Below are 13,001 nucleotides of genomic sequence, written 5' to 3' on the forward strand. Positions count from 1 at the left end.
GCAACATTCTCACATACGAGATCACAGGAACCGTTGAGTAGAAAATTCATAACAGATGGTAGCCTGACATCGTTTGGAGCTCTCTATCAATGGACAGATAATATACTCAGAAATGTGACTTCACATTGGACATTCCAATAATTTTATGTTGAACAGTCTCAACAACGACCATATTACATTGGCATAACCTGTTCTCATATGGAGTGTTATTATACCTGCCAAGAGTCATAGCATTAGGCAGAGCGTTAAAACGAGCCAAAGTGTACGCTCTGCGTTGTTTGGGATTGCACAAAATGTACAAATAGTTGGCACAATGGTCTGATCGGACAGTTCCCAAGGCCTGTGGAGAGCAGCTCCCCCCCCCCCCCCCGGCACCATTTCCAGTTTCTCTCTTTCAACTAAAACAGATTAAATTTCATTATGAATTCTGATGGCAGACATAGTTTGGAACTGGTCAGCTGTTAAGCCCATGTTGTTAAGTTTCTTATCTATGTCAGCCAACCATTTCACAGAAGCAGATTCTGATAAGAGTTGATGTATAAAGCTATTGGGTTTGGGCTCAAAATGAATTTGGGTCCAGTACTTAAATGTTCTTAACATCCATGCCGTCAATTCCATGCCCTATTTTGTCCAGTTTCTCTACGTAGGGTGTCATAAGGGACACACCTTGGTGACCCTAAAATTCTTACATACAAAAGTATGCCTGTACTTATTTCGAAAGGTGATTTAATTTGGAGTAAATCCATATTGGGGCTCCGTATAATAGCTGAGGGATTATCTTTGCATTGAAGATTTTCAATGCAGCGGGGACAAATTGGTGTCCTTTAGAATAGAAAAATCGGAGAATCGCTGCAGCGTTCACCTTAGCTTTGTTCTCTACTTGTTTGCTGTGGGGGACCCAAGATAGGTTGTAGCTGAATAGGAGCCCTAGATATCTAAACTGGCTTACTTGCTCTAGGACATGGTTGTAAAATATATATATATAGTTTACTTCACAGAATTGCTGCAGAGTTGAGAGGACCTGAGGGGAGGGGCTTATTTATCCAGAAAGGGGAGCTTTTGAAAACGGCGGGAAAACATCTGAGGCTTTCATTTGCACCCCTTAACCGTGAATGCAGCCTTATCAAAGCAGTCCTGTTTATCATGGGAAACAGAGACAGAGCTGAAGTTTAGTGCACAAAAGTATGAAGGAGAAGTTTCCCCTCCTTGACAGTGACTTAAACATTCAGTTTGCCAGGCATTGCTGATATTTCAAAAATGTGGAATAAAATGGGGAGGAGGATTTGAGCTCCTTAATAAAAAAGCAGACTGTTTACAATAGATTTGGAAATAATTATATCAAGCTGAGGGATGTCTCCAGCAGCAAACAGGCAAAGATATATGAATCTATACTTTGATGTAAGATATAATTAGCCGGGGGGGAGGGGGACTGACTGCTCATGGGCCAAGCATTGACCACAGTGAGCAACTTAAATTTAGCCTCCAGTTTGTTCTACAGACTTTAAATTACATACAAGAGGGGAAAATGCTTTTTGCAAGGACATTATTAGCCACAGTCAAAAAGTCCATTTTGGGTAAACCCAGAGTCCATGAGGGGGAGCTAAAGAGCTCAGGTTTTCCATAAGGCTCCATTACCTGAAATTTGTTAAGAGGCCTGCAGCTAATTTACCTCAGAGGGTTCAGCTGTTATGAAATAATTATATTTATTGCAGGGCTGCCCTGGAAGGCTTGGCCATAAGGGGAGAGGGCTCAGCAAGGCTGGGAGTCCCTTAGGGGTGCTGCAGGACCCAGCTAGAGAGAACTGTGAAGGGCTGAGGCCCTGCTAGCCTGTTTTGCACAGCAGGTCAGAACAATTATATGTTGGTTATTGGTTCTGCATTGGTGTGCCTTATTTCTTTGTTGGGCTGCACATCATTGTTTATGGAACAGAGAACAGCTTTAAAGTTTCTTTTTGCTGTAAGGTATGTGAATGTTAAGGGTCACAAGGTGGGCATGCCTGCATTGTAGAGCAGAATCACTGGAGAAACAAAAGCACCAGTTGCTTTTATGACCCCCAAAAGAAGCCATGAAGAGAAAGCAACAGTCAGGAGGATTAAATTAAATAAATGTGGCATGAAACATTTGCAACAGGTGTGGCAAAAAATTAAAACTGAAGTAAAATAGAAGGGTTTTTTTTTAAAAAAAACACATGGGATATGGAGCCTGTGTGTGTGAGGGGTTTTGAAAAATATTTTATATTGAATAAAATATATAACTGCACAGAATTGCTGTAGAGTTGAGGGGACCAGAGGGGAGGGGCTTATCTATACAGAAAGGGGAGCTTTTGAAAAGGGCAGGAAAACACCTGAGGCGTTCATTTGCACCCCTTAACCGTGCAGGGAAGGCAGCCTTATCAAAGCAGTCCTGTTTATCATGGAAAACAGGGATAGAGCTGAAGTTTACTGCACAAAAGTATGAAGAAGTTCCACCCCTTGACAGTGACAAACATTTCAATTTAACAGGCATTGCTAAGGGTGACATTTCAAAATGTGGGGGGGGGGATGGGGAGGGGGATTTGAGCTCATTAATTAAAAAAAGCAGACTGTTTGCAATAAGTTTAGAAATAATTATATCAAACAGAGATGTCTCCAGCAGCAAACAGGCAAAGATATATGAATCTATATAGCAACTTGAGCAGTAGAAATCGGAATTTTTCACAACATGAAAACAAGCTTAATGATCTGCCAATGGCTGTTAAAGACACAGAGTGAAGATAAGTGAAGAAATGGGATTGTTTTTAGCACAGGAACAGCCAAAAATATCTGCAGAGTGCAGGCTGAGAACCAGTTTTTGTCTGCAAATCTGCTTTCTGTTCTACTCTGTTCTCATTTCCTGTATATTAGAGGGCACACTTCTTCAAATGAACAGAGCCCTCAAGTGGCCAAGGAGATGGTGTGTTGCTCTGCCCTCTGGGAGAACAGCTGCATGAGAATGCTCACATCTGAACATTTGAGTTCTGCTGATGATGCGATATAAAGGAAGGGAGGAGATTCACACTGTGAGGGAAAACTGAGTCGACAGAGGCCAAATGGTTGAAATGTTATTAGTTTAAGTGAGCAAGATGTTTGGATACAGAAATTGCTGCTTATTCATGTCTCCTGCAATTCTCTGTAGTCCTAGTACAACTTGCCCTCGTCCTAAAGATACGTCATATTGGCATGACATTTTTTTAATGCCATCACATTAAACAGCTTGATCTAATGCCATCCTCTACAGTGTAGAGTGCCCGGGGTTGAATGTTTAGGGTTTTAACCTCCCTCTTTAGGGGAAGTACAGCTTAGTGCCAGGAGACAGAAATAAAGGTGCAAGGTGTTTTTCACAGACTAGTTTTAAAAACCACCCAGTTTCCCCAATATTCTCAATATTTTGTTTCTGCAAGACTAAAAGGTAATCATAAATTCAGGCACTGTTATAGTGAATAGTAAAATAGCAGTTAACACCAATTTACGAAAATAAGACCACCTACTGAAGGTCGGGATTTCAACATACTCAGGAGCCTTCCCAGATATGCAGAAAAATAAACATAAATTAACCATACCTCTTCTCCCTCCCCCCCCCCCCCAAAAAAACCACATTGGGTCTGTTGAGTACAGCGCATAATCCAGGAAATGATAAATATTGAGAGCAGTTAAGTTTTTGGAGTGAGGATGCCAAAGAGCATTTAGAATCCTAGAAAGGTGAGACTTGGTGTGTGTATGTGGCGTGGGTGTGATTTCCAAGTCATTCCTCTGCCCTTGCAATTCCTCACAGGGCCCCAGCTTGTAACAAATATGTTACAGAAATGCACGGGAAAGAGGACAAAACTTCCATACTGGAGTTAAGTAGAGGGGCTTGAGATCAATTTTAAACAAAACAAAAACCCTCCAAATGCCACCATTTCCTCTCCCATCTCTGACAGGTGCCAAGTTTGAGCTCTCGGGCACTGCTCCCGGCCTCAAGAGTCTGAACCGCAGAAGATGTAAGGAAACAATAAAATCTGTAAGCTTGAATTCAGTTTCTGAAACCATTGTCAGGGATGGTTCCAGCAGCTGCTAAGTGTGTGTACTTGCAAGCACTCCCAGCAATCCATTCCAAAAACCACTCTGGCACAGGAATGCCAATGCCATTTAGTAACAAGTGTTTTGCCTGTACTACAGCCCCCATCCCAGATAGCTTTTGTTCCTGCAAATCCTCAACATCATTTTCAGTGATCATTTTTTACCCGCAGAAAAACTGATTCATGTCAATGCTTGGGGCTCCACATCCTGTCGCTCTGGCTCCATCTGACTAGCCTTAGAAAAACAGATGTCCCACGAAAGGGCCCAGGTTGATCAAATATCAGAAAGGAATTTCAAAACCTGGTTTGACTTTAGTCACAGGTGAATCAAAAGATGGTGAAAAAAAGGCAAATGTCACCCACACATACCCTCCTCAAAAAACAAATCCTGCCAGTAAAAGAAAAGTCACTCCCAAATTGGAAACACATTATTTTTATTCAGGCAATGGAACATGAAAAAAATATATTAGTAATCATCATAATAATCCCATTTGTGTGAGTATAACTCTTACAAATATTTACTTGACATAGAAAAGGGAAATCATCATACATATCAAATGTGTGAATGCGGCAAGTTACTCACACTCAACTGTACAAACTGACCCAAACTGCAGGAGTTTCTTGTCCTGGATGTCAGAGAACCTTTGTAGGTGATACAGGCAAAGCAGATAAATAGTGAGGTTAATATTAATTCTTGGGGGCCCTGTTATAAAGTACATTGGCAGAAAGCAAGAATGGTTGCTTTTTATAGACAAGATCCTTTGTGCAAAAGGCTGCTTAGATTTCACTGCAGTGGGAAAATGATTGGAACCATAGAACAGCAAAAACCTTCTATTCAGTGCTGGAAATAATCCAGCCCTGCTGATTTACTTTTCTGTATGTTGTTAAAATACAATCCAGAAAATAATCCAGATAAGGATTTTTTATTCTGGCCAAGGCTAAGGGTAGGCATGTCACTGTGTTTATAATGGATTGACTGACTTGGTGTACCCTGGCCTAGATCTGGTTAGGCCCAATTCACTCCATACCATTCCCAAAATATGGCATGTCTCTCTAGAGTCCCCACAACCAACATGCAAAAGCAGACTCCAGCATGTTGAATCAGAATCTGTTATTTTTCTGGATTTTGAATTCAGGGCACAGGCAGCAACGTTTTTACCTCAATATAAGCATAGATTTGCCCACCAGGAAGAGAATTGTAAGCCTATACCTCTCACATGATTGAGATACGACTGAGTCTGCATGCTGCTTCCGCTGCCTCTAGAACTAAAGAGGAAGGAACAGCTACGAGGTACTTGGTAGTTCAGAAAACAGGGACGGAGTAACATGGGGTAGCCCAGTGCCAAAGCCACTCCTGCAAGTGAGCAGGGACATGATTAAAACAGAGGTGCATCTGTCTGCTGTATACACCCCACAGCGCTGCTCAGCTCTGGAGTCCTGGCACTGATCCCATGGGGGAAGCTGCACAATGAAAGTAAGATGCGATCAAGTTAAGTGCTGGTGCAGTTACATTCTTACTCAGCCTTACGTATTGCATTAAACACTCCATTATCAGGTGCAGTAGCCACTGTTCAAATCCTCCTGCAAACACTATAGATGGGCAGAAGCTATTTTCCTATAAGGATAGTATTATAGGGGTCGAACCAATGGTCAGTCTGCATAGCGTAGCTTCCCTCTTGCTATACAAGAGCTCATGAGGTGCGACAGTTAACACAAATATAAATCACACACACCATCCACAGTATAGAACTTTAGTCATCATCTATGTATCTATCTATCCATATATGTATACACACATATTTTTTTAATATCTGCACAAACTATAATAACCATATTATAGTTAATAATGTCATTCCTTAGGAATCTTGTTTGCCCACATTTATAGTGGCATGCTTGAGAGGCACACAAAACGAGAGAGCATTTGGCACAGTGCGCGCTCACACACACAACAAAGAAAAGTGCAACCGCTGGAACCCAGAGGAAAACTGGGGAGATGCGATCAGACCACGAGGTTTCGGCAGGAGAGGAGAATACATGCCTTAAGAACAGGCTTCGCCTTCCTCCTTCCTTTAGAGATAAAGAATGCTTATTCAGGGTTTTTATTTGTAACCTGCCAAAGTGACCAGAATCACATTTCCAGATGGTTAGGATTGTGATTTCATAGGTGATGGGAGCATTTTTTTTAATATTACAAGCTTAGAAGCACAGCTCTTTACAAAACACTAAGATGCAAAATAGGCATTACTTCTGGTACAAGTCAGGGTTCCCCGAACCTATCTCTGAGTTTTGCACCGCAATAATGCGACATCAGGCAACCTAGGTTCCCAAGTGATTTGGCTCAGAACTGTAGCTTCAGTCTGCTCTTCCAGATTATTTTTCTGGAGCTAAAATAGCCTTGGAGAGTCAATTTGCTCTGCTGTGGGGTTCCACCTGTGTTGCATGTGGCAACTATACCAGATATAATATCTAATTTAGAGCTAATGGTTCCTGCTCCATGGGTCACCAGACTCTTATCAAGCTGAAAAAGGGAAGAGGGAGTGAGGAAGTCTCTTTCAGTAACCTGAGGCATAATTAAATCCTTAAAGTGTAACTACATGATTTTCCCCCCTTGTATATTCCAGGTTCAGGTCAAACACAGTCTATGAGTTCTGTGCTTCCCAAGCACACAGTGATCCAATTCAGACTGGAGCTATGAAGCACAGGGAACAGGAGCTTACATGCCATTTTTCTGTCCTGAAACAGCCCAGGAAGCTATTATTTTCCCTGCTGGGATACTAATATAGCTACATGTCAATTTCCTAACCCAGCAAATAGTAGCTCTCGGGTCATTTCAGGTTAGCATAATGGCAAAGGAAGAGGTCTATCACCCTCTTTCTGTGCTAATCAAAGACCTGTATGCCTGGAACAAGTAAAGAGCCCCCCCCCCCCAAAAAAAAAACTTGGAGACACACCCAGGAAAAACATAATAAAGGCCATAATTTGAGAGAAAGACTGCCCCTTTCAGATCATCAAAAAGGAACTGAGTATCTGGTGGTCCCAGCTAGAGATTACCAGGGAGGAACAGAAATTATGCTCCAGTTGAAGTTCTCAGGAACCTAAATTGTAAAGAAGACTGCATGTGATATTTAGGCACAGAAGATGGACCACCCAAAAAAACAGCCATCACAGGTAGCACAGCCCATGGCTTTGAAACATCAGCTTCACTGTGGTCATCAGAAGAACTCAGCACACACTGACCAAGACAAGCCATGTTAGAGCAAAGCAGGGGGGCACCCCAGGTTAAAAGAAAGAAATCTGACTACAGTTGAATCACATGAGACTTCAATGAAAGCACGACACAAAAAAACGAACAGCAGATCTCCTTGCGGGAGTATCCAAAGCACTTCCACAATTCTGCATTGACCAACTAAAAGACAAAAAACAGGAGTCTAACTGGTGCCCCTCTGTGGGCTGACAAGTACATCTTAGAAGCCCTCAACTTCACTATACACAATTTCAACAGCAGCACAAACTCCCCAAGGAATTAGATATCCATCTACTTGTCCCATTTTTGGTTTTCTGTAAAATATTTTAGGTTTTACATCATTCCAGGTTCTTTGGGAACACTGAGGAAAAGGTGCTTCTGAGGATGGCAGATATATGTAAGCAGAAGCCTAGCATCCAGTCTTTCGCCCACTTTCTGAAGAGATGTTGATACATCTTGGAATCCTTAGCTTCACCAGAGAGATAAGTTTTCATTGCATAATTCTGAACTTCTATTGGTTGCCCTCTACCTTGAAAGACTCTGCATTCCATGTGCATTCAGGGAAATTTGTGCTCTTTCATGAAGGTCTCATTCCTCATGCCTCAACACTGATGTGAACAATCAAGAAGTCAGGCACTTCTTTTCCTGGTTTCTGGGCCATGACCCATAAAGGCTTATTTTACTAGGAGCTAATGTTCTTTAACTTGGATCCCATGTGTGATCCATCCATGGAAGCCAATCTGAGCTTCATTCTGTTTGAGCTGGCCTCATTTCTCATGCCTTCAGATATAGATCTTCAATTATGTCACACTAAATTTCCAATGGCAAACAACAGGGCACATGCTTAGGTAACCCATATCTGATACTGGTCTATCCCTCTCAACCAAACAGCGATCATCATCAATGGCACCTCTTCTGTCATGCAACTGTTCTTGAGACAGCAATCCAGCACCTTCTATGGACTGGATCTCTACAATATCCTGAGTGCCTGTTCTCATCACACACAGTAGCAAATAATTCATCTCTAATGCATACCTTTCTTATACCAGTTGGGCAAATATAAGGAATTAGGGCTGCCAGCTAAAAGTTAGCAGCAGAAATTTAGCCAGGGAGATCTGGCCCAGCAAAATGCTATAAGTGAACATAGGCCAGGGCCCCTGGTTCTTGCAGCTGGCAATTGCTCAGTTTCGAAGCTAGGTATATGTGTGCTTTTCTCTCTGCTGCAGGGGGAGATTATTCCTGGGAAAGAAGACAAGGTGCTTGCTTGAAGGTGCAGACAAACAGGAAGCAGTCAAGCATGGGGCTCTAGGCAACAGAGTATGGATCAGTCAGTCTTTCCTAGCTTGGCAATCAGCTCATCACAGATCTTGGTCAGCTCTTCAATTTCCTGATTCTGGAAGATTAGAAAAAGAAATTGCAAAAAGGTAACATAGTGCTGCTTAATCTCCTTCATCAAATCACTCCTCCAGAGACTGCCTGTATCAGTACATCAAATCTGAGCAGCAAAAACCAAGTTTGGAATTTGCAAGATCAAACAAGATCCACCCCACACATAATTTTATAAACCTCTATCATGCCCTCTTAGCCTCTTTGCTTACTGAAAAGCTCCCAACTGAAAAAGAACACAGGATGAATTGGAACATAGGATTGGAACCAGACTAAATTTTCTATTACTAGAAGGCAGTTGAATGGGTGGAACAGAATTTCCCTGCCTTCTTCTCTCCCACTGCATCCCACTGATCTCCCCCAAATTCTGCTCATGGGCCACAGGAGACACTCAGAACAGCATGAGGGACAAACGGGCAATCTGCAGCAGGAAAAGGGAACAGGTAGAAATTACACCTGGCCTTCCAAGCAGAACACCTTGCCTTAGTTTAAGACCCAACCCAGTGAATTCTTTCCCCAGCAAAAATGGGGAAGGGGCTTCACCTTCTGCTGCAGGGCTCTTTCCAGAGACTCCACCTTCATTTGTTCTTTTCGGAGCCCAGCATGAAGAGCTGCACCTTCTGCTTTAGCCTTGGCACGCACCTGAGCAATTTCTTCATTGGCTCTGCATGGAAAGAAACAAACACAACTGAAGCTGCTCTTGCTCAGCGCTGACTATTCTGATTGGCAGCAACTTCCAAGGCCTCAGACAGAGAATGGCCTTTCCCAATACCTGCTGTCCAAGGAACTTTAACTGAGGATTTCTGCATGCAAGGCTTGTGGCCCATTCCCTCCCACCCTGCCCTGCAAGATATTGAAGATGATCTTCATCTTTTGGGAACTAACTTCCTTCCTTCCTTCCTTCCTTCCTTCCTTCCTTCCTTCCTTCCTTCCTTCCTTCCTTCCTTCCTTCCTTCCTTCCTTCCTTCCTTCCTTCCTTCCTTCCTTCCTTCCTTCCTTCCTTCCTTCCTTCCTTCCTTCCTTCCTTCCTTCCTTCCTTCCTTCCTTCCTTCCTTCCTTCCTTCCTTCCTTCCTTCCTTCCTTCCTTCCTTCCTTCCTTCCTTCCTTCCTTCCTTCCTCTTCTACCCCACTCTTTCCCAACACGTTGGGTTCAGGGTGAATTCCAATACATTTCTCAACAATATAAACATTAAAATCTTAATTGATACAACTCTATGGTGTCATGACAACCAAAGACCAATTAAAGAAAGGGCAGGTCAAAATAAATTCTAACAAACGAGTGCAGATTACACGAATGGATGATATAATACAGAGGAACGGGAAAAGGAAAGGGGAAAAGTGGGAAGGGGGGAAGGGAGGGGGTTAATGGGAACAGGGAAAAGGAGGCCAGCAAATTGGAAACCGTCACTGTCCTCAACCACAGGGTTGGCAGAACATCAGTCTTGCAAGCCCTGAAGCACTGCATCACATCCCACGGAGCCCAAGTTGCACCTGAGAGAGCGTTCCCCCAGGCTAGGGACAGAGCCAAATGTTCTGGGTCAGAGCTCTGGTTCTGGTCAAAGACACCTGGATGTTTTTCAGGCCAGGGACCACCAGCAAGTTGTCACTTGATGAGCAAAGTCCCTGACTGTGAAGGGCTTTAAAGGTCAAAACCTCGAACAACTCAGTATTCCACCAAGGTGTCAGTACTGCATCATAAGGCATGCATTCCCTTTGCAGAAATCCCTTTGGAGATAAATAATGGCAGAGCTTCAACTGCATGCATGACATGTACAACAGTCCTTACATAACATATTGTAATTCTTCGATTTTTTCAGCCTCCTCCTAGTACATTATTAAGTTGACAGCATTTTCTCAAAACGATGCAAGCAGGAAAACCACATTCATACATCTGTGAGTGTGACTGGAAGAACACCAACACCCCACTAATCTCTAAATGCCTAGATTTCTTACTTGTCTAACTTCTCTTCTGCATGGATTTTCAAGGCCTGGTACCGCTGCTCCTCTTGTTTGACGCGAGTTAGGTAGTCTTGAGCACATTTTTTCAAGGCTTCTTCATTCTGGGAGGGGTGAGTAAACAACGACAGAAGTTTGCATAAGAATTGCATTGCAAGTTAATGAAAAGAAAGGAAGTGTGGAAATGAAAGGTATATGAAAAGTAGAGGCTCTGTAATAGGACTGTACTTCATATCCTACACATGCGTATAAATGGAGGTGAAATTCCCTCTTGATCTCATTTACACAAAGACATCTCATTTACACAAAGAGCCTTGCACACCCAGGTTTCTATGTCTTGCTAATATTTACTATTATGCAGGGGTACAAAAGCAAGAGAACCATTCAAGACATTTCTCTGCATATGAAGAAGCTATGATACTAGCTGGTACTAAGACATTGTTGGTATACTGACCTCAGCCTATGCTATTCAGCAACAGTTTTCCAGAGCCACACACAGAGGTCTTTTCCAGCTACCTATTTAGGGCTTGATTTAAACATGATACTAGGTGGGGCAGAAGAGCTCCCCCACCATTTAATTTTGAATGGGCTTGGTGTCTAATTGAAATTGTGCTACAAAGCAGATATGTGTCTATAGCTTGCCAGTCCGAGATCTCCAGTCCTAGAGCATACTGTTCTGCCATGGTTAAGTGCGCACAGTAGTTTTGTGGGAGCTGAAACACAATCAAAGAGACAGAGAGCCCATACAAAGTCACACAGAGAAGCTCTTTGCCCTGCCAGGATCACATTTCAGTCAAGACCAAGGTCCTTTAACTGGAGAAGAGGACAATGCGCTTTTGTAGCTATTGATTACTTGAAGCGTTTAATGTCCTGTTCCAAGGAAAACAAAAGGCAGGACAGAGCTGTTGAGCATCAGTGTAGCAAGTTAAGAGGAGAAAGTTTCTTTCATAGCAGACCTTCTTGAAACCTTCCAGGACACCCTTTAGGTTCTCGTATCTCCTGAACAGGTCAGACAGGGACCTTTCCACTGAATTCAGGTCAGACAATGCTTGTTCCTTCTCCATTGTGAGCTGTTGAAGACTCTTCTGGGAGGACATGCTTGATCTCTGTTCATCTTCTGTGAATTCAAAGGCAGAGGGAACATGAGACCCACTTGGAGCAGAGAGAAAGTGCTGCCCCATTTGACCCTCCACATCAACCTTTCTGGACACTGCAACTTTATTAGATGCTACCTGCATGCTGTACTCCATACCAGATCCTAAACTCTTTTGGAATACATGCATATGAGGTATACACAGAGCCTTTCCCAAAACATATCAATGTAGATAGGATGTGATCCATGCTGCTGCCTGAAAACCTAGTAACATGCAACTTGGCTCATTTGCATCATTAAGCAAAGGACAGAATTGGAGTGGGGTGAAAGAACTATCTAGCCAACCACCATCCTTCATTCTTACACAATGATGCGCTGCCATGAGCCACTCCGTAATACAGAGCACTGTGTATCATCAGCAGAGAACAGGCATACCACAATACAACTCAAGCAGAGCAACACAGGTGAACGTTGCTCTATGCTCTACAAACTTTGTGGTCTGGATTAGCAGATTTATTTACAGGGGAGGGAAGAAATTTGCATAAGATATGCAGTGAAGCTTGTTGACCTTCCAACCACAGCTGTTCTCAACCAAGCACCCAGCACTTGACAACTGCTTACCTATCATCTGGGCGATGGTCTTCTCGTATTCAGCCACTATCTTCCTACAGAAAATGAGGGGGAGGACACACATTACAGTCAGAATGTTTATTTCTTTCTGTAACAAATGGAAATCTCTGATGCATCTCATTTCCTTCCTTTTCTAGAAACTTCCTGCCAATTCACTTCCTAGGCAGAGACATCTGTTGCACTTAGACCAGAGCCACTCCTGAACTTCCTCCTCTACAGAGATCTCAATTTGCTTCAGGATGATTTCATGCATATCTATGGTCCTCTCAAGTCTATCTAATTGTCTGGCTTCCAAATAAGAAAGCTGGTATATGTAATTGGGTTCTTGCTCATTATTTCTCAATTACTGTAACAATAAAATGGTGATGGTGCATGTAGTGCCTCTCCCAACTATCCCATCAAGCAGAGAATATGACTGGGCCCAGCATGATCCAGTAAGCTTGCACGTTAGCCAGCATTTGAACCTGTTCCAACTCCAATAGCCTTCTGCATTAGACCACACACAGGTACATCACAGCCAAACCTTGTGTTTTCTTGCTTTGCACCACACCTCTTCTTTATCTGGAGAGATGCCAGGCTTCAAACATGGAGCCTTCTGAATGCAAGACATGTGCCAT

At 42.9% G+C, this 13,001-nt stretch overlaps 1 protein-coding gene across 4 annotated transcripts in view; it reads right to left on the minus strand.

Annotated features, from left to right (window-relative positions):
• Nucleotides 1-4,492: 4,492 nt before the first annotated feature.
• TACC1 (transforming acidic coiled-coil containing protein 1) overlaps nucleotides 4,493-13,001 on the minus strand; it is a 75,758-nt gene continuing 67,249 nt past the window's right edge. For all 4 annotated transcript variants that reach the window (XM_048512378.1, XM_048512377.1, XM_048512379.1 and 1 more), the window contains 5 exons: nucleotides 12,376-12,419; nucleotides 11,618-11,778; nucleotides 10,659-10,765; nucleotides 9,249-9,369; nucleotides 4,493-8,712 (listed from right to left, as the gene is read on the minus strand). In XM_048512378.1, the coding sequence (XP_048368335.1) occupies nucleotides 8,644-8,712; nucleotides 9,249-9,369; nucleotides 10,659-10,765; nucleotides 11,618-11,778; nucleotides 12,376-12,419 (502 nt within the window). In that variant the 3' untranslated portion in view covers nucleotides 4,493-8,643. The remainder of the gene's footprint in view (nucleotides 8,713-9,248; nucleotides 9,370-10,658; nucleotides 10,766-11,617; nucleotides 11,779-12,375; nucleotides 12,420-13,001) is intronic.

Source organism: Sphaerodactylus townsendi, linkage group LG12 (assembly GCF_021028975.2).
Source record: "Sphaerodactylus townsendi isolate TG3544 linkage group LG12, MPM_Stown_v2.3, whole genome shotgun sequence".
In the NCBI taxonomy this organism is placed as follows: Eukaryota; Metazoa; Chordata; class Lepidosauria; order Squamata; family Sphaerodactylidae; genus Sphaerodactylus; species Sphaerodactylus townsendi.